The sequence below is a fragment of the Ischnura elegans genome, chromosome 1 (genome assembly GCF_921293095.1).
Source record: "Ischnura elegans chromosome 1, ioIscEleg1.1, whole genome shotgun sequence".
NCBI classification, from domain to species: Eukaryota; Metazoa; Arthropoda; class Insecta; order Odonata; family Coenagrionidae; genus Ischnura; species Ischnura elegans.
Genome location: NC_060246.1, coordinates 77,018,948 through 77,041,986, shown reverse-complemented (window position 1 = coordinate 77,041,986; position 23,039 = coordinate 77,018,948). Strand labels below are relative to the sequence as shown.

General features: G+C 38.2%; 1 protein-coding gene across 1 annotated transcript in view; it reads left to right on the top strand.

Annotated features, from left to right (window-relative positions):
• LOC124163717 (mucin-5AC-like) overlaps positions 1–23,039 on the top strand; it is a 375,511-nt gene that overhangs the window by 242,568 nt on the left and 109,904 nt on the right. Inside the window, exon 3 of the mRNA XM_046540790.1 lies at positions 15,393–15,523. Within this exon, the coding sequence (XP_046396746.1) occupies positions 15,393–15,523 (131 nt within the window). The remainder of the gene's footprint in view (positions 1–15,392; positions 15,524–23,039) is intronic.

Here is a 23,039-nt window from a genome sequence, read left to right as displayed (position 1 = left end):
CTCTCTCGAACGCCGCGCCGGAACTTCCTCGAATATTCTGGAATATATCTGGAAAGAGACAGAAAAAATACAGGCCGGCGCCGAGATTTGAACGCAGGCCATCCGGCTGAAAATCGTACGCGTATTCACTGATCGAACACCTTGGTATGGCAAATGATGCTCCACAGATACAGCTCTCCATTCCTCTCACCTATTCGCAAGCTTTTTCATAGCGACGCATTTCGTCTCTTTTACATCCATCATAACATGTCCTACGTAAGTCATTCGGGGCCGTCCCTTGCTCTGCTTCCCTTCTACGTGACTTTTTAACCACTGTTTTTATCAGGCTATCATGTCTCATAATGAGGTCAACTAAGTTGTCCCGTCTTCTGTGTAAGGTTTTTAGAAGACTTCTCTTTTCTCTCACTCTTGTCAACACAACATCATTACTTTTACGGTCGATTCCAATTATCTTCATCATTCTTCGGTATCACCACATTTCGAATGCTTCCACTCTTGACTTCTCTGCTGCTCTCAGCGGCCAAGCCTCGCTTCCATGGAGAAAAACTACATGTATTGTACATAAAAACTACTTGTACTCTCTGCTGTAAGAAGTTTCTTATTTTTGTAGAAAACCCTATTCTCGTGCGTATTATTTTGACAATTTCTTTCTTGGTTCGTGCATCGTTGGTAATTTGGCTTCCGAGGTAAGAAAACTCTCCCACCTATCATAGGTTAATGTGCATACCACTTTTGAATCATGCGTTTCTGTCGATTTTGCGTTAATGGTGCAGAACGACGGGCGGGTTTCTTGGATTTTTCATAGTTTTTGACAATTATAATCGTCTACAGCTTTGACATGGAAATTACAGCAAGATTTTTGTGCGAGTAGCGTGGAAATAAACCGAAGATAGCTAGCTGTATAAGGTGAAATGTGTCTAAACCGGTGCATCATGAATGAAAAATCCTTTGCAGATCCACACAAATCGGATCTTTCCTCTACAATTTCTGCAAAAGATCATCCATTCACTGTGAAAATGGAACGTTTTGAACATTATTTTAGGGAGCATGTGTGGGTTAGTATCGTAATTTACGGCTTGCAATGCAGGAATCTCATTTACCGTTACCGTCACTTTTCCCGTACGTATTTCAACAGTATTTATTTCTCGGTGCTTTTATCATCCCACTTATCCCTTCCAAGATCATTTCCCAGCATCCCTTTAAGTCCATTTCAGCCGCGTCCTTGGCTTCCATCACTCGTGGACCGGGTGACGGCGCGGAGGGGTGGTTGCGAAAGGCGAAGCTCCTAGACCTGTGATCAATCGCCATTATTAGTGGCTCACACGGAGTGCCTCAGGGGTGCTATATCTTCCCTGCCCTTGCTCGGCTCTGATCCTTTGGCACCTGCCTCGGAGATGAATGCCTCTTATCGGTTGTGTCTCCGCCTCGTCTATCACCTAATGCGGAAAGATTGGTCGCCACACCATTGTGCGAACATCGCAGTGAGGACCTTAAGGTTCCAAGTACGACGATAAATGCATTACGGAGTCTACTTAATGGGACGAGAAATACTGTGCAAAGATGACGCTCGTAAGTCATAGTGGTGAGGTAACTTTACAACGCACGTCTTATGTTAAGTCAAGTGGGGAAATAAAAAAACTACCTTGGGAATGTTGAGATATACATTAATATTTTCAAACGGAATGAAGTCAACTTGAAAAAAATTACATGTGAGAGTTGCTGCAACTAATTTAGCTTCCTTTTTAGCCGGGTGGACCACCAATCGTAAAACTTAAGTAATCATAATTTTTCAATTATTCTATATGTAATATGAATGTGTTGGTGTGTTTATTACTTAGGGATAAAAATTTGCGTAATTCTTTAAAAGCACAAATTTATATCTATTTTTTATTTTGTAATTCATTCTATCATTCTAATTCCATAATTTTGGGACTTCGTGTTTTGTTTGAACGTGCCCGATTGAACTCGTGAGACGCAAGTCAAGATAATCGCTGTTTAATAATCTTTTGTTCAGTAATGTGCAAGGAATCTCTTTTAATATTTGAGGCAACATCTCTTTTCGTCAAATCTCGTTATTTATGTCAATTGAGAAATAAATTGCATTCAGTGCATCTGAACTATAGAACTACTGCGAATATTTTTGTCGACAGTAAAGAGATTTTTTTTAAATTGACGAAAGAAAAGTAATAATCAGCTCCATCAAGTGTTATTAAAATTAGAAACGTTCCGTTATCAAATTGGCAGAATTCCTTAGATCAGTGCAATAAGAGTACCCCTAAAAAATGTTTGGAGCTCAGAAATTTAATGATAAATTAGGTAATTGATGAAATCCAAGGAATCCAAGCTGCGATTATCAGCGAAAGTGTGTGTAGTGAATGACTGTTGGGAATGGTGAATGTGATATATAGGCAAAAGAAAAATAAATGGTGATTTTAAATACATCGTCGCTTATTGAAAGGCCTATGTCGACATTTTAAACTTTCCGCTCAGTGGTTCAGTTCGTAACATTTTTCATTTCTGTTTTTACCTGATATATATATGTTTAGGTATCCGGCTAAATACCCTGTGATAATGTTATTTTGAACTCACCAATATTGGTAATTAATTAGACTTATGGGAAACCGCAAATCTCAAATTGAAGCACTAATTTCACCTTTAAAGTTGGTTACCGAGGTTCCCTCTGGATGGGGTTAAGAAATTTATGTAATGGCGGCGCTCTAGCGTTAAGACGCCCTATTCTCCTTCCTCCTTCTAATCTCGGCTGTGTTTCCACCACTCCCGTAAAACCAACTCACTTCGCCTGCCTTGCCTCCTGGGCGTGAATTATTGAGATTGCCAAGAGCCAGGGGGCAAAGAATAGAGAGTGCCCCCGGAGCGACGGGCGGATGTTAGGTGGTTGTAGTCGCGAAGGTTAAGGCGAGGGTTGCAGAGCCCTCCTTCCAAGGCCTGCACTCTTAAAAGCAGCACAAGCGGCGTTTTATTGCAGCAGGCGACCCTCCCGACTCTTCATTTTCTCCCGCTTCTCGTCCGTGAGACGGTGGGAGACCAAGGGCACTATTTCGTAAGCCGAGGAGTTAACATTGCCGCGTTGTTTTCCCCTAGAGGAAGTTTCCTTCTTGGGAAGTGGTTTTTATCGGGGTTCTTGGCTGAAAAAACTTCCCTTGTTCTAAAATTAGTGCCAACGCCTACCTGACCACAGGTCTAAATTTAGAAAACTGCCTCCTAAATGTGATATCACTTCAATATTTCAAGATTGTCTAGCGTAAATTTATGGAACTTTATTTTCAATGAGTATCTTTCAGCAAGAGGCGGCAAAAATACTTCTCTCCCTTAATCTACCTTCTTGTGCTCAAAAAGTAATAGACATTACTTGTAAAGGCTTATAAAACAAAAAATAATGGAGTAAAATGGATGGATTGTCGACAAAGATTGTATTATGTAGACATGAATTGTGAATGTGATTTTGCGTATTTATTTTGTGGACAAAGATTTAAGTCATGAATGTGCAAATTTAGATACAGAAAATTTAAATTTATAGAAATTTTGATAGTATGAAATAAGAATAACTTCTCAAGGAGAACTGAACAGGGATTTTGTCAGAATCAACTGCAGAAGGTTTGTCTTAATTGTAGTGACACAGGTCGCGGTATACGCCCAGTGGTGAAGGAATCTATTTCTTAGGGTACCACTGGGGATGGTATATCACATCCACAGAATTCCACAGTTTTATTTTAATGCTTCAAAGAACTTTACTTTAAAATAACTTACGTTTGGACCTGATTATTAGGAAATGCCTTTCTTCGTAGCTGGAAATGAATCACCGTCTGCTAGATTACGATCATATCTCAGAAGCATATCATTCGCTTTTTCAGCTGTTTAGTTCATAGCCAACTTTTGATAACTGAAATGTATTTACTCATGCATTTATTAATGTATATTTATTATCTTCCTTTCATTCTTCGTTGTATTCCAGCCTGAACATCCTTGTATATGTATATGATTTACATGATAACACTGAATTGACTAACTCTTAAAATGTAGCGGAGAGACATGCATCTGTGGGTTCGTTTACAGCAGCCCACGTAGCTGCTGGTTGTCAACCCGTTTTCTGTTAATTGGTACAAAATCCCTGGTCAATTCTTCTTGAGTTGTTATTTTTATTTCATGGCATCGAAAGACCTAAAGCTGAAATCCGATTGTTAACTAATAATGACCGATGATCGATCTTCCGCTGGTAACTAATGCATGTTTTTATTCAGGGAACCGTATAGTACGTCAGGCTTGAAAAATCCACATGATTCGAAGGACCTTTTTACTCGTGTTAGTCTCAAATATTCTCCGCGTCTTATCTTAATCTTACTTAGCCAAACACTACGCTAACAATAATTAATAGACGGCTTTGATCTATTATCTTTAATTTAATTTGGTAAGTGCGTTAATTGTTAACTATTCTATCATAACTATGCAATCGGCTATCCCTTTGACCGTGAAAAATCAATTTTATTGTTTTCTTCCGTCGTAGCGGAATTTGGGGTAAATCCAACGCGCGTGAAGAAAGAAACCAATACAAATATTAGATACAAAACTTATACTATGGATCACTGGTGTTCTCCTCTCAATATGTAGTGAATTGTAAAATCTGTGGGATTTATTTTCAATAAAAATGTGATTTCTTGGTAATATTCCCAAAAAAATCTTAAAATAAGAATGACTTAAATTGAAAACGCATGAGTACGTCACAAGGCAGAATCGCAAATTGCAAAAATTTAAAGATTATTAAATAAAAAAATAATTAAATAGATCATATACTTATGACAACTACTATGACAATATACTAACCAACAGCTTCTCTGTGTTTTTTTTTCATTTTTGCCCTACCATTATCCTCCTTCGTTCCCCCTCTCACCATAGTACCCCGTCCCCGTATCCTTACAGAGGTGGAGTTTTTGATGATTGTGTGTAGCTTGTGTGAAGAAGGTGTAGGTACCTTGAGAATAGAATTACATGCCGTAACCTTGGTCGGTTGAGTTTTTTTTAAATATATTGCGCTGAAAATTCCGACTGTGTTACTTCAATATCTCGGCCAACTACTCTTTACTCTGAACTAAATAATTTTGATTTCATGAGTTTTTATTGTGAAAGTTGTCAGTCTATGCTATAGTGATATTTTGGGAATTACTTTCGTTTTATTTCAATAAAACTGAAAGAAATAATGTCAGAGAACGCTTAAGCAATGGTTTTAACCATAAAATCAACGGCAGACTCGAATATTTTCGTTTGTACACCTGTAGCGGCACCGTAACATAAACCTGCATTGAATAATTTAAGGAATAATACCTTTTCACTCCTGTCGTCTTCCACTTCGCCTTAATATTTCTCCACCTCTCATCCGAGGCTTTTCTCGCCCACCTTTCCTAATCCGTTTTACTTCAGCCTACCCTCCCCTCCCAAAATCCCTTGTCTTCTCTCGTGAACTCATTTTCCTCGAGCAGCCAATCGACTGCCGACTCAAGCCGTCAGACATTTCGATAATCGCCTATAACCCATAATGCCCTGCGTCTAGATAAAAGCCTCGAGCATGGAGGAGCTCCCTCTTCTCTCTATTCTTGTCGACTCTTCGTTTTCCGACCACTTCACTTGTAGTTCTAACGGCCGCCGTTAGATGAGCCAGCACAGAGGGTGAATCGGTGGGCGATCCGTACATTATAATCGCTTATGATGGCTCTTCTTTTGCGTAGTTCCTCAGAATTACTTCCTCAGTTACCTCTCTGCTCATCGCTCAATTTACTCTCTTTTCTTCTGTTAAAATATGAATGGATTAAATAAAAGCTCTGTATGAAGCAGGCACATGCAGACAAAGGCCACTATTAATTAAGCTGCGTGGGTCAGTTTTTCGTTCGTATTATATGCATACGTAATATTTTGTATAGGTTGATATATTTTCGTCGCGGAAGTGATAACTATGAAACAGAATTTTTGGTTAATTTTACGTAAATGCGAATGATTCACCGATGAGGAGGCGGGAAGTTATTGCGTGATTGGAGCCCATATTGGGATTTTAGAGCTTCCTTGACTTAAATAGAGTGGTTGAAGTTGAGAGTGAACCCATTCCAAAACATGAAGCGATGGCAAATGAATTTATGCAATACTTTAATCAATCAGCGGTTCATTAGGGCAAAAGTTATCATAATTTAGCTTATAGATGTTTTAATTTGTCTTTTTTAATTGTATCCAGATTGGGCGCATTTACAGTTTGAACATTTCTGCTCCGAGACTTGTAATTTAATAATTAAAAATATTTTATATTGAAAATATTTTCACACTAACGTGTTTGCACTTGATAAAGAAGTATTATTTTTCGATTCCTGCTGGCTTTCACTCAAAGGAAAACTTAGTAAATGAATCTTGAAGATGTGGGGGAGGGATTAACACCTATTCTTTGATTTGTTGATATGATGGATGTCACGTGTTATAGAGTTACGTGATTTGAATATAAAAAAAGAGTATCGAATAAATTCTTTCGACTTTAATTTTTTATATTCATTTTTTAACAATATTTATCACCAGTAACGGCTAAAAGTCTTTAGCATACGAGAATCGTAGCATGTCAATAAAAACTTTACCCACTGTAGAGAATAAATGATCCATGTATCCTTCGTCTGTTATTGACTACAGTGCCTTCATATCTTGTGAAAGACAAACGTTTTTGCACATTTTAGACTACGGGGATCAAAAATAAATCGGCCGCAGCAAAAACAATGGCGCTGTATGTTTTATTTAAGGGAGGAATATACCATTGGCATCAGCCTATGTCGTACAAAGCTTTACATATTGCCCTTTTGGATTCATTTCAATTGGACTCCAGAAATGCGTGGCGATTCGCGATGCGTGGTGTGGCTGTTCGTCGCGCAATAAGTGTCTAGCAATCCATTTCTTCTCCATATTTGCGAGAGAGTACTCATTTCACTCGTGTGTAATAGCATTAAAAAGTTATGGATTCAATAGATTATATAATCGAGAACATAAATTGTGGTTAACACACCTAACTATAGATTATTTCGCCTTAAATTTCGGATCGTTCTGCCGACAACGACGCTAGTGGTGACTTTGTAAAACTGTGTCCGTTTTACATACACATTTAGTGTCAGTCTGGGGAATCCTCTTTTGTAATAACCGTGTTATAGTAAGAATGGGTCCAATGATCGCTGGTGCTCCAAGTTATAATCATTATAAAATATTCGATCATGTAAAATATTTTATAACTCCCGCACCCAGGCGAGACTCGCAACCGTGACCTTCGGTTAGTATGGCTACGGATTAACCACACCTTGCTACTGTGACCGGTTGATCATACATAAGATTATCATTACTATCCGGTATTTTTCACCTCACCAAATTCCTAAATAACTTCTTTTCTTTCCTCCAGATATCGCTCTATTTCTTTCCCGGCTTTCACTTCCCTTCGGCTAACACATTTTAACCCCACTGCTGCCTCTCGTACCATAAAACGCGTCTCATCCCGGACAATACATAAATTACTCTCAATCTCAGCTAATGTGGGAGATAGCTACACTTTACGACTTTGGCTCGCATTAACGCAAGCTTGGTTAATCCGCGCCTACTCGGAGAGGGAATGTGTTCTCATTAAAGCCTGCTTCGTAATTGGCTCAGTTGAGCACGAACGTAATTGAAGGTTATTTTTTATCTTTCAGCTTGATGAATACTTAATACTAATAACAGGATTGATTTAATATTGTGTTTAGTACGTAGCTGTGGAAATTAAGGTACTGCGGATTTAAAGTACTTGCCATGTCTAGTACCTCAGTTTAGACCCTTGGTTGAAGTATTCGACGTGTATGTTTTCATTAAAATCATCTTTTTACTCTTCCTGCATTCACCTGGTGTATATATAAATCAAATTAGTTATAATATTTTATTCCCCATACATTATTTTTGCTCTTATATGTCATTATGCTCCAGAGCCGTGTATTATGTTTGTGCAATACTTATTTTTCAGTTATTAATTAATTATTTTCACCAAATGTCTATCACTTTGTACGAAGGAGGCTGAATTTTTCATTTGCAATGGCACATTTTAGCAGTGCATAGTGACGATTATGCAAAGATAACTTCTAAATATTGCTCGTTCTTTACAATGCTCTTAAATTTATTAAGTGGCATAGGTGAATATTTTAAACTAGCCTTCTCTCATGCAGTATCCAACGCCCATTATTTTATATTAACATTTATTGTATTACCTTTGGGTTTCAGTGTTATTTTTAACTTCATGTTTTGAGAGTTAGATACAACTGCAGCTCTAATTTAGCTATAGTTCTCTATATTAACTCTAAGTGAAAATCGCATTTGTGAATGGCGCACAGATGCAGTGAACCTTATTACTGATTCATAAATTACCCTACTGCCAGTTTTCACTCGCTCCTTGTTTTAAAACAAATTATGTTCATATGCGTCAATAAAAAATGCCAATCAATTCAAATAAAGGTCCGATAAAACCTATTTATTTAGGTCATCATGGAAGCCCTACTCGTTACCCTCGCGCTGCTGATAAAAATCGAAGCTCAGGAAGTAGAGTTGGCTAATTAGCTTCCGGAGGGCAAATGAAGCTAGAGAACTTAAAAGGGATCTTTGAGCGGAGGTGATACAGCCGGACAAACATTAGGCGAGGAAACAAGGCAAATGAGGCGAGGCCGAAATAAGTGAGGACGTGGCTGAAGGAATTCTTTTCATTACGCGGCGGAGTCTAGAGACGTCGCGGATAGTTGTGTTTGCTGCGCTTGGGTATTTGGGTCTTATGCCCCCGCTAGTGTGCTCTCGCTGTTTACTCGTCAGATTCAAAGGAGGATTAAAACAAGCCGTATGCACGTTATTTCTCGCTGGAATTTTGTCTTCGTTCTCCTTAGTTGACCGAGTAAAAACCTTAAAAATAAGAATGAGTTTCGTTCCGAAGTTAAAGCTTAATGGATAATGAACTCCCTTAATGCACAAGACGAGTACATTCCTTTGTTCTTAAAGAATTTTATGTTTAAAAAAAGCATGAACCCTATTCTAATTAGCTAAAAAAAACAAAGCTTCAAGGTTTCTTTGCGATGGCAGTCGTAAAGAAAGAATGTAGTGAAATTGTCAACGCCCTTGACTCACCCTGAGTATGACGCTGGGGATAACTTTTGCGTCATAAAAACGATGTTACTTATCTCCCAAGAAAAAGAGGCCAGGGTTATTGGGGTGCTGGTGATTGCGCTTATAAATTTATTTTATTCATATTAGTGTGATTTAAATTTTTCTCCGCTTTGATTGTTTATTTTCTTAAACTTGGACTGTAAAATATCCCCAGCCATCTTTTGTGGATGAAAAGATAATCTCTTTTTCCTCTCTTTAAATTTTATCATTTGGTTATTATTAGTTAATTAAGACATTTCAATATTTCCTTTGAATTACGAATTGAAAATGCTGTCGAAACAACGAAACACACAATGCGAAATATAATAATGCCTTACTTATCTACTATTAATAAATTCAACATCTTACCACATATCATACAGTATATTATAGTTAATTGTTTATTTAAAACAGCTTTATGCAAGAATAATTCTAGCCCGTTACTGTTGCGTATCCAACATACCTTTGGCCTGTTGAGCATAATAAAGTTAGAGCGAATTTTTCAACTTTTCTCTTCATGAAATCGGAAAGCAACAATTTTCAGCCCTTACCATATTTATGATTAATAACTTTAATAACTTTTAAACAGATTTTTTAGACTTACTACACGCATAGTGATATAAAATGTTTGTCGACGAGAGTATATTTACCGTAACAGGTTCTAGAACGCATGTCGTGCAGCCATAGAGGAAATTATTAAGGCTGTTTTACACGGTACACGGAATTGCGCAATCTGACGTACGTGCGAAAGCGCAATCAAAATTGCGTCGTGTAAAGAGGTGAATTGCCATAACACATGCGAGAATGCGTGGATGCGAGAATGCGTGGATGCGAGACGGCAGAATAGCCCCTGTTCTAATTTCGTTCATACATTCGCGCAATTCCGCGCCATTTTAGAAATTGATGCAGCTCAAACCTGCGCAATTCCGTGCCCCGTGTAAAACGGCCTTTATTGAAGTTGCTTGAACATGTCTAAAAAATTCCTAATTTTTGGAGCGCATTTATTATTCCAGTAAAACTAAATATATTTTCTAAGTTGAGCGTCTTAGTTTCAATTATTATTTCGCTCGGATTTGTAATATAATCATTTTAAATAACTAATTTGGTACTGAATCGATTGCTATGGGTGTGAGTAGTTGACTGTGAAGTTTGTGGAAAAAGAGCACTCGAGTTATTTCTTAGGTAGTCCATTGCATTAATAAAAATCGCAACCCGCAAAAAATACGCGGATTTTTAATGAGGTTATTTCGTATTCTTCCCAGTAGCATGTTTATGTGCTCAATAAAGAAGATATACTTGCCTGGCTACTTGCCTAATCGTGGATTTCAGCGTATTTTGAAGAAAATTCCGTCATTAAAGATGTAATTTATACTCTGATCGTCATGTATCTGTGCCAAAATATAACTTTCCGTATAATTGCTGTGATAAGGTTTCCTTTTACCCTTGGTACAATAAATAGGGAGGATGGAAGGAAGGAAATTGAGTTCATTGCGTTAATTAACTTGCAATTCATTGAATAAGTATTCCTAAAGAACTCTTGTTCTAGCTTATGTATTAAAGGAGGACTTCTTTAAAAGTTTACTCTGTAATGTTAATAAATAATTAACAATTTACGTTATACTCTTTCTAAAACATTAGTTAACGTGTTTATACGTTGTGATAATGCGTCATCGTACTCGGTAATTAGAAATGGTGGGCTGTGAAGCCTTCCGTAAATAAATGAATTCTGAGCAGTTTGTTACAGATCTTCCCACTTTTTGGCTTGCTTACCCATCCATGCGCATTTTCGTTTAAAGCCTTGAAATAAGTTAGCTCTTTATTATCTTTGTCTTTCCAGCCGTGAGATTCTTCGCCGAAATATTATTTTATGCCTGGTTTCAAGCGGTTCTTCCCTTCTGTTACCCGTGTAATACATAAGTTGAGAGTAACTTTAAAGACCTAATTCCAAAATTAGGCAGATTTTTGCGTAATAAATACTATGATTCATAGTCTATGAATACTTGTCTATTAATACCTACCTTTTATAAAGCGATTTAATGTTTCATTCACATGACAAGTACCTATATAAAGTGATGGCTGGTTATGGAATCTGCGTCTAATTTGATGTTCAGCTTGGTGGAATGCGAATTCCCCTTCCTTTCTTGTCCCATTTTTGACTCTCCAATTTTTCTTTGATTGAATACGTAAAATCAATTTTAGGCGGAGGTCTGCAGTGGGCACTGTCATGGCTATATACCGTTCCGAAAAATACGCGAATTTTTCTGTAAGATATCTATATGACATATTACATCCATCTAGAGTAGCTAAAATCTTATAAAAATGTTACTCGAAGAAGAAATTATAATTTACGCATCGATTTTTTACTTATAAATCTACACAGCTTCAGTTTCATAAAGAGACACATTGTTATTTTCCAAAAGCTACTCTCCGGCGTTAAATCTTCAGCCGATGAAACCGTATCTGCTCCTTCTTTGCATGTAAACCAGAAGATGAGTTCCTTTACAGTTTCCAGAGTATTTTTAATTGTGTAAAATATCCTCCTCGTTTATTTTATATTTGGAGCAATTTTTTTTTATGAAATGCGAAGCCTATGACTCACTAATACCTGTCTCCCCATCTCAATGGTGTACCCAGTCAATCGATTGACAGCACTCAATATGTAGAAGTCGTATTGATCGAATCTTTGTGCTCGGTAATCCTCACATGTTCACTCAACCAAGCGTAGGCCGTCTATCTTCTGTCACACAGCCAGCTCCCGATACCCAGCCTCTTCCTTTTATTGCCATCTCTGCTTTTAAGGTACTATTTATCTAGAATCGTTCCACCTCTGACAGATTCCCATTCTTCGAACATCCAATTGTGATTTCCTGGGTAGCCAAAGTGTAGGTTATTCACGCTGAGGGAAATAAGTAAAAAGTTGAAGGGTTTTATTCTACGGGTGAGATAATCACTTCCGTCATCCGTGCCCAAACTAGCACTGAGTTGGAACAGAAACATGCAGCTACCTTAAGTATTATAATTCACTCTAGGCTTCAAATAAATGCTGCAAGAAATAATTGAAACCGAATCAAAATCGAAATCCAAGATTGATAGTAATTATCCTATTTTTAGTGCTTGCGGTCTTTTTTCTCATCAATATTTCTCTCTTTTTGGTCGAGATAGGGATAAAATTTCAGAGCTAATCTTTGGTAAAGTAGAATATAGTAATTTGGCCAAAAGCACTCAATTCATCCATCTTTATGCACCACCTAAATGCATCTACTCTTTCATTGATAATAAAAAACCGGCACACAGTCATTCCGAGAATAAAGTGTTATTGAGAGAAGTGGACTCTTAGCTGGGCCTAACCGTGGTATCACCTCCTTTTGTTGCTTTAATATTCGGCAAATTATCATAAAGTGTATTCAAAACAAGTTATGTGAATGGTTTTATCAAAATAATTGGCAACGAGAAAACTATGCAGTAGAAATGCGCAGAAACAAGATGTTCAATATTAGGAAATTATATAAATTATAAAATATAGGAAATTGAGTGCCTTGTATATTGTTGTGCCTTGTTAAAAAAAATGATTTTCAAAAGAGATTTTATGAAATATCATAAAAATATATTTTCTAAGGAACTTTTTCAAATATCGTATTCTCCAAAGTGTGGACTATAAGTTCTAAACGGTATATTCTGGAGTCATATTTGTAAAGAGTTGCAACGTATTCCATAAAATTTTCTAACTTTGTTTATGTCCGCAAAGCAACGCATTTTTATCGCGCTGTCTCTGATCGCTTTTCCATGGCGCTTAATTTTAGCGTAATATGAGCAACAAAAATAAAGTATATTAACTATGTCGTATCCATTCATGACTGGTGGTGCCCTCTTTCCGACTGTCCCCCAACGCTGTGACGACCCAAAGCGCAATATTTTGTGCTTCAACGTAATGAAACAAGCGCAAGCTTTAACGTAATAAAATAGAGTTATATTTGTTATGTCGTACCCATTCATGACTATTCGTACCCTTTTCTGACAGCCTCCCAACGCTGTGAAGTCCCAAAGCGCAATATTTTGTGCATTGAGCCGTGCTTTACCCGCAAAAACCATGACCCAAAAATTCTCGGGGACGCGAATCTGGCAAAAAAAAAATTATAAAAGCAAAACCGGACCGGTTGAAGTCGATGGCGGCTCGCAAGCGGCGGGCCACGGCGGCAGTTGTGGCGTCGGCTGGCGGGGTAAGTGGAGGGGGAAATGGATTTTCGGGACGCCCGCTAGCCGGCACCTCTTTCGCCCCTCTAAAAAGCCTACCCCGACCTCGCCACATATATGCCTTTGCGTCACCCCGACGGGCCTTCCCCCTTAAATTCTACCTTTTTATCCCACCTACCCTTGAACCCACCTCTCTCTCTCTCTCTCTGTTGCCGTCGAAAATAAAAGCTAAAATGAAGAGAAAAACACTCGGGGCTGTTCGACCGTTCGAGTGCGTCCGAAATCGCCTCGTTGGCTGCCGCCGTTGCCTGGGAAGCGGATGGGTTCCTCGCGGTCCCTCAGTCACCGCCGCTCGTCCTTTGTGACCAAAACCTCATTTTGACCCTTTCCGCCGCAAGTTAATGTTGCCCTTTTTTCTCTCATTTTATCCTAAATGTCCATAAATTAGGTTGTTTACGCCTCAGAAATTTAAAATTAAAGCTGTAACTCAATGATTCCGCTTGAATTATTTTTGTGCAAAACGATGGTTTTCATTTGCGGAATCATCAGCTCGTGTCCAGCTTTGCTTGTTTATACTTCAGTTTTGAAATTTTATGTTAAATCGTATATGCTACTTTTATTTTTTTTAATATGGATGTAATATTTTTCGTGATGTATGAACGGATAAATAATATGAATATATGTTTGTAATATGATGTGGAAGTATGTATAAATAGTTTGGAATAAAATCCTTTTAAAGACCATCTGTGAATTGGCTACGTTCAATTGTAAATTGACGTCATCTGCGGGTATTTTCCCAAGTGACCACCAATATGGACACTTTTCTTTCCATTTTTTTTCTATTCAAATCGATTTTGATCGTTTTACTTACACGATGTTTTAAGCCCTCGAAATCAAACTAATTTTTTCTCTCATGTCTGTATGAAAATCAATTACTTCAAAAATATTTTTTCAGTGCTTTTATTGAATAATAATTCTGGTCATCTCATTAGTCCATATTTTCTATTGTTCAATTTGGGTAGCATTGCAATATATCACCCAACGCAAAGCACAAAATGTATTTCTAGTACATTATTTATGTTCGCATGCATTTCCACTTACAAAACTCTTATTTACAAGATGTAGCTTTTAGAAGTACAAATAATTGCAAGCTACTCTACAATCCTTCCGTAGATCTCTTTTGAAGATTCCGAGATGATTAATCAATACAAAAATTTTCCATTTTTACAGACTGTTGTTTTCCTAATCCTCAATTGTTGAGGTATTGGATGGTAGTCAAAAAATTCACTACATGATGAATATATAAAGTCCTGTAATTTTTTTATAATGATCGATAAATTTGGTCGTACTTGCTGTGCATTATTATCGGTTTTATTTATAAAATCGTATCCGGCTCGATTTTGTGGAAGTTCTTTATATCCATGATAAAAAGAAGAACACAAAGGTAATTTCCACACTTTTAATGTCACAACTCAGCAACCGACCATGGTTTCAACACGTAAGCCTTGCACACCTTGAAAATGACACTTATGTGTTGAAACCATGGTCGGTTGCTGAGTTGTGACATTAAAAGTGTGGAAATTACCATTGTGTTCTTCTTTTTATCATGGATCAGTTTTATTGTAACTTACCGTAGTGACCAGGAGTACAGAGCTTCAAGTGGCGAACATATCAATCATGCTTGAAGAATTACAGATGATAACATGGTTTCCCGTCTTCATCCATTTTATATACATTATTATTATATATTTATTTTGTTTTTCTCTGCTCAAAATGCACTTCTCAAGTACTTTATTTCAAAAGCAAAAGCATTCCATTATTTTCATTGTGTTTTTCGGGCACTTCTCGTTGTTATTTCCGGATTGCCCGGCCGACCCTCCAACCTCATCCCGAACCTCTCTCAACCCGCGGACTTCCCTCAACGTATGTAAACTACCTTCCTGTTATTGTCGTGTCGCTTTTTTTATTCATTTTGGGCCATTGAATGACAAAAGGAGTTCTCAACCTTTCTCCTATCTCCGCAGGCCAGGACACGAGGATGCGCTTCAGCGTGGTGCCGCCCCCTCCGGGAGACAGCGGCTTCGAACAATGGAGGGACGCCATGCGCATGGTGGCCCGCCTGCCTGGAGGCATCCCGCCCGAGTTCCGACGCAGGGTGAGTGGCAGGGGGTGTTGTACGATTTTTGGGACGATCTTGGGAGATTTTCTTGTCAGCTGGGCGAGGGTGGACAATCAAACAAATGCTCGGAGAAGGAAATTGTATGTTTGGTTTTTAGAGTGATGGTTTCTCATTCGGCGGGCCAGGGTTCTTATTCTAATGGTGAGTATACTCAGGGCATACAGGTCAATGAATTACTGTATGGTATTCTTCTGAAGCGTTACATTAACCATTAAAAATTCTTGCATTGTAACTTAACAAGTTTTTTTCTTCGTTGATATAAAGAAGTTTAAATTATCTTCAAATTAAACTCGCCGTTAATCAGATGGGTTGGAACCATCATTCCTAATGCTACTATTTCATTGACACCAGGTTTATTTCAATCCCTATTCACCCTGTGTCAGTTGCATTAACAACCCTAGAACCCACTTAGGGGCTAACTATAAATTTTGGTAATTTGAATATTTCCTCTATCGGAGTTAAATGTTTTCATGTTGGAACTAATTTTATGTGTTATAAAAATACTTTGAAATTTAGGAATTAATTCTTACTGACTTCTTATCAAAGAAGTTATCATTTGGCTTGTAGAAAAAAGTAAACTATTTGTTCATTATTAGGAGAGATAGCGCAAGTTTTGAAGTTTGCTTCTATAGCTGGTGAAAGTGTTGTTCGGTGGTGTTGTGATTTAAGGTAGGTATTTATGAATTCAATGCGTTCGTAGGGCATTGAAAGTAGTTCCGATATTGGGAGCTCATAGATAAATAAAATGATAGGTTAGAAAAAGAGATGTTTAATAGTTTTCCGTCATCTTAAAGTATTGATGATTTCTAGGTATGTTTGCAACGCTTGAGAATGGTTTTAAAATACCTACGTAATTGGATATGTTTATGATTAACTCAGAGTTGCTGAAAAATTAGCACGAAGGTGTGTAATGAGTGGATAAATAATTAGGTCCTTATCGTTAATTTCATTTGTTTTCTCCTTTTTGCCAAGCATTGCATTCAGTTTTAGAATGTTACTATGAGATTAATTATTATGACGGAGGAATTTTTTAGCACCGCAAATGCCTTAGTGCAATCTGTGGCAGTTTATGATTAAAATCAGTGCCTCTCCGCAACAGTGACTTCTAAGGAAACCGTCTAAAAGTAAATACAATCTATCAATTGGATGAGAAATAAAATCACGGGCCCAGTAATGCATCTCCTAAACAATAGGCCAACGTCAGCATTTCTGTCTTACTTTTCTTAATTTTTAATTTTTAATTAACCCTCCCAACTATTCTTCTGTGGTTAAAACGATCCCAGTGGATAAACCCTTCATAACCAGCACACAATGCTCTCTCTAGAAAAAAAATGGTCGGAGGGAAAAATGCTTAGCTCTATTCGGGGGCAGATATGGTGTATGAGTTAGAGGAAGGGTCGTATTGAGTTGTTGGTGGTTAAGCAACGACAACAATAGGTGAATGACAGCAAAAGGGTGTGGCAGAAAATAAAAAAACGCAAACATGGAGGCGATCTTGAAAGGGTTCTATGGTTTTTGTTCTCGACTACCACGTTCCCATATAACCCTCCTTTCTCATAATGGCCTTGTTTTTATTCCTAATGGCTTGAAAACTATTGTCATGATGAGGTCAACCATCGACTGCCCGCATTGGACTGCAAATATAATTGTTGGTTCATCGAAAGGGTCGTTAAAACCTTTTCCCCGAGTTTATTCCGCTCCTCGATCGTATTTCTTCGTACCCGCTTCGTACCCTGCTATTCTGTTTTCTCTTTACCGTCCTTCCTTCACTTCTCGTTTTCTCTCCATTGTCTTTCCGTCCTGCCATTCGTATTTTAACAACTTTGAGTTTCCAGATTTTTTTCGTACGTCTTTGTCAATTTTGGGTCTATCATCCTTGCCCCCATCGGGTTTTGACGAAATTTTTGCGAAAAAGAGAATTTTTTTTTCAAACATGTCCCTCTCGCTTTCCTGCTTCTTCCTACCTCTTTATTCCTTTCACCCTCTCTTCACTGCGTTCATTTTCCCAACGAAGAGTTCTTGAGAGTTTATTCCTCAATTGGATAGCGCATAGTGGCTGGAATTTGATAAATCGCTTAGCGGAGACTTACGTCGGGTTAAACGAATTTTCCGCGATTTTTAATTTCATATTCTCCCCTTGCAATGAGATATTTTAAAATTGGTCCTATCTAAGATTTCATATCACATAAAAGTTAGGATTTTTAATATTTAACTACTGTTACAAATGCCGTTCTTTTTTTTTTGCATGAAAATAATTTTATCGAGTCTAAATAAAAGAATTTCATCCCGAAGTTATCTGTGAATATTACACCGTATTTTTTTACCAGCTCCATGAATTAAAAAAATCAATAATTTCTTTTATATAATTTCTAAGGGGGAAAAATCAGACATTTTTCTTCTGTAAAAAATTCTTTACTACTTAAAGTTTCTAAGTTTTCTTCGTATTACTCGGACAAAAGAGTGAGATTCTACCCTTTTTCATTAGCTACTAGCCGACCCGGCGAACTTCGTACCGCCTAACAATCAATGAACTTACAGTTTACTTACATCATTTATAAATCAAGAGCGGCTGTACCGTTTTTAATCATGTCTACTTTATTATAATAAAATAAGGATACAAATTCAATAAAACTACGTAAATGAGTACCAAAATTGCTTGTCAGAAAGACATTTTCTTTATTGAATCTACATAGGGTGAATCGGAGCACGTTTACGCGGATTTTTTTCAACAAATTTTCTTACGTTTTAGCTTAAGAAATTTTGGGCATTGTGGTTTAATAAAGCAGTTCATGAAATAAAAATTATACGCATTCAGTTGTTGGCTATTTGCGTTATTAGCTGTAAAAAAATGTTTTTAGGTCCAAGTCTGTTGCATACACTTGGCCCATTCAGGGGGCAGGTTGACACGACCCCAGACCGACGCTTGACTGATGCTCAAAATCGTGCAAGAAAAGCCCCTATGAAGCAGCATTCGCATTAAATGACCTAAGGCGCGCCAGTTTTAGTATCTCTGTTTGGAAAAAATGCACTGCGTAAACGTACTGCATGCGTAAACGCACCACGGTGAGCCCTACACATTCGGGTTTAATGTCTTGCGTCAAGCACCTTCTGAGAAACAACAGTTTTTGTTTTGTTATCAGGCGCAAGATGAAGCGGATGAAGCTAAATAAATATAGCGAAGCAAAGCAGTGACGCAGTGAGGGGAGGTTTTGGGGGATAAACCCCCCCCCCCCCCCCAAGAGCTTAGAGAATTTTTTTATGAAAGATTTTGTTATTAATATTTGGGGGACGGATGACTAACAAACAAAACATATTTAACTATTCACACAGCCGCAAAACCCACTATTTTGAACCATTTATCTTAAAAAATGTCTGGGGGAAGTGCCCCCACACTTCCCGCTTACCTTCGCGAGTTTTCTATACCCTACAGACCCGTGGTATTAGCTGCGCCCAAAACCCCCTATCCTAGCTACGCACTTGAAGCGAAGGAAGAAATAGAGAGGATGGTTTATCGACTCGTGAACATAGCACGCTAAATTGATCATGAGAAAATCATGGGTTTTCATTAGCACATGAGCACAAACAACACAAAAACTGAAAGAAAGACCATGCGAATTTTTAATCGTTATCACGAATGCAACACGAATTGTAAATTGAATACGTTTAATCTCAAAAGGGCATATGAGTTGAGATCATGGAATCTACGGAATGAGGACTTCCTAACCTTTGAATTTGCCTTTGAGTAAAGTTGCGTGTATCACATTCATCACCAATTTTTTTAATGATCAAACACGTTCCGTTGGATAGTTATGGTTGGTTTAGGCTTCGAAAGATCATGAGCACAGAAACTACATTTTTCTGTAAATCGTGCCTTGGTAAGCCAGGTACGTCCAAGGACTTAAAATATTCAGATAGATAGTTGGTGATTTCGTCTTCGTTTGTTACACATTTAAAAGATTCGAATCCATGCAGAGTACGAACTATTTGAATTTACCTCGTTTTAGTCATCCACATCTTCGTTCTTGCTCGCTAAATCAACCATCTTTGATTCTTTTGGTGATCAATCATATTCTGGAACTCTTTGTTGATGAGCTCACCGTCCGCTCACCTCAGGAACACGGATATTACCGTTTGTCAACAATTGCTTGGAGATTTGTTTACAAACACGGTAGTGAAGTGTCAACTCGAGCTGGGCCACGGCTGGGCTTACAATCAGCTCGAATTAAATTTTTTAAATGTAATTTCAATTTAATTAATATTTTGAATATATTTAGTAATTAAAATGTTATATTGTTACTAAATTCAGTTATTTAAGTGGTAAAAACAAAACAAATTATTTAAATTGTAGTTTTGACCGACTTATCAATTGTTGTGTTACTATAACTCCTAAAAGGAAAGAGATGAATTTTTTTTTTGAAATTATCCTTTTTTTAATGGCCTATATGTTAACCCCGCCTGAGACGAATCCAAAGAACCAAATCTCATTGAAATCGGTGCAGCCGTTCTCGAGTTATAAGTGTTCTAACTAACACGATTTTCGACTTTCTTTTATATATATAAGATTTACGATGGCGTTTCTCGGCCAAAGTTTTTATTTTGCTAGAAACAGAGTTTTTAAAGCTCTAAAATCTCAATATCTTTTTGCTTCTGCTTGCTATAACATTTTCTCTGGTTTACCTGTTTACCGAGAACTTTTACAACGGAAATGTTTTCCATCGCACCAAACCGCTCACGCGCAGGAAACTTGTGTTCATTTTTTCTTTTTTATTCCGTGAGAATACTATTTTCACTACTTGCTTACATTGTTTCAAATTCCTTTGCTTTAAGAAGTTTGGATTAGCCTAACTAGTTGTGTGTAATGCGAAAACTTTGAAATAATAGTGTTGCGGTTTCATTTCAAGGGCTTTCCTAAAAGGATCCATTGAAATAAATCCAGTTTAACATGATCGCACCTCTTTCTCTAATCGCAATTTTTCAAAGAAGGCGGAAAAAATGGTCAGGCTTCTGTCCTTTCATTGGGAAGTAAATGTTTTTTTGCCTCAGCTAAGGCATGAGGGTATCATTTAATTGCAGGGACGCCTTCCACTATGTCAAATAATAAATAACGCTGTTTGATAACTTTTAAAATACGTGTGGCATTGCTTACCCTGTCATTGTTGTGTGTCAGGAATATACGAGTACCTTTAAGTATTAATGATTTTTAAAAATGATATTTAATCTGTCGGAGAGGATCGGGTTGGTGTGGTGGCTAGAGTGTTGGCTTCCTACCCGGCGGACTCGGGTTCAAATCCCGGCAGTGGCAGAGAATTTTCAGAGACAGCCCGATCCCTGCTTGAATGTTGTGTGGAGGACATTTCAAGCGCAACACTCCGTCCGTCGGATGGGACGTTAAGCCGTGGTCCCCTTGGCGCCTTTCGTTAAGAGCAGGCTAACGCCGACGCCGGGTTTCTCTCCACCCTTCCTTCCACAACCTTCCCTCATGGCGTAAATGACCCCAGCTGTCGGTCGCCTCCTCCAAATACCATACCATTTAATCTGTCGGTGAAACTTCAAGGGAAATTCATATTATTGCATTTTACGGTAAAATTGATATTTTTTTTAGATTCCAATTACAATTTAAGAATAAGTCACTCTTGATTTTCTCTTCTAAGAATATTTTCTCTTACCCTCATTATCCTCTTTTTCGTTCCTTACCGATTTTCCCCATGTCACCCCCTCTTTTCATCCTTTATGCCTCTTCCACCTACCCCTTTCTCCTCTCTTGCACCCGTTTTTGCACCACGTGCAGTTGTCACATTCTTCTCACCCACATATAAAAAATCAAGGAAGGTATTTTTTTATCGAAAAATCAAGGTGAAATATGCATAAGTGCGTTTTATTTTCACGCGCGAGTTCTTCAAAAGGATGTGCGCTAGGATATTTTTAGGGACATCTTTGTTGTTCTATTGCAAAATTGTGCTGCCAGCTAGCTAGTTAGTCTAGCATGCGACATTTTTGTTAGCTTTCTCAATTGCAAAGATTAAAAAAAGCCGTCTGTTGAAAGGGAATAGTAGAGTTGGCTGACTTTGAGAATAACGAAAGAAGGTCGAGTAAGCGTGGTGGGGACAAAATAGAACCATCGGTGTGAATCTTATGGAGAATATCTGTTTTTATTTACGTTTATCCACAATTTTTTAATATTAGAGTATCCTCATTCATTTCTTTAACCCAAGAAATATCGTCGAAAAAATGTTAGATATTTCGACTAATCATGGGGTACAAAGTATACTTTATGATATTATCTTTCAACAAAAAAATCACTTACTTTATCCATTAATGTTACCTCAAAAATCATTTTTCCTGCACTATCTATCATTGCTTCATTTGTTTCTAGAAGGGATCTTAAGTTATCCTGAAAGCTCTCTCGGGAAACAGCATTTCTCGAAAACTTGGCCAAAATGGCAGTAGCGTAGCCAGGATTTTGAAATGGGAGGGGGGTTATCCGAAGATTTCGGGACCCTTCCAGGGTGTATAGAAAACACTGCAGGGCAAAGGGGGGTCCGGGAAAATTTTGGGATCTTTGATGTTGAAAGACGTTATTTTTGGACTCAAAAATAGCAATGCTGTATGAGTGTTTATTAAAATAAATCATATAATAGGTATAACATAAAGTAATAAAGGATCAAGGGGAGGGGGTCGTTACCAAGTAGGCTTCCGCGGAGATTATGATGATATTTAGTGATTTTTCCGGGTATTCTTCCGCGTTTATCCATTTTGTAGGAGAATATTTCGCCAACGTTTCAGTTGGCTTCCTCAGGTCCACTGAAGTACCGATGCAGAAAGTTGTTCATCTTATATACACCCCATTTGCCGCCTTTTTTGTGGAGGTGTGCCCTGATTGGTCAGGATCTTTGAAGACCCTTTTCCACGCGCTGGCAAGATTGTAGCCGTCTTCACGGTTGAAGTTCTTTGTTGTTTTGGCGATTTCAATTGCCTCCCTGATTATTCTTGGGGAGTAGCGGCCAACTGGAACGTTGGCGAAATATTGTCCTACAAAATGGATAAACGCGGATGAATACCCGGAAAAATCACTAAATATCGGAGGGGGTCGTTACTCGGAAACCTCTCCCCGTTGCTACATCTCTGCATAATGGTTGCAAACTTCCGAGAATTCGTCCCTCCATCATCTCCTACGCCACCTTTTGCAACATGCCCGCTGCTCTTATCTCCCGTAAAAGCCGCATGAGAATAAAAGGGTTGAATCAGCAGGAGGAGTTCGTGAGCCGGGATCGATTCCCTTAGGGCGTCACGGCGCCGCCTCTATGGGCTTGGCTTGGGAGGGGTTCCTCCCCCGTCTTTTGTGGGATCCGCTGGCGCCCGGCGAGACCATTTCCATGATTGAATCCAAAACGCAGTTTAGGATAACACCCTGCCACTCCCCACCATCCATATCCTTCGTTCCAGGAGCTCTCTTCGGCTATGGGATTATAACTTTTTCTTTCGAGCGACCCTC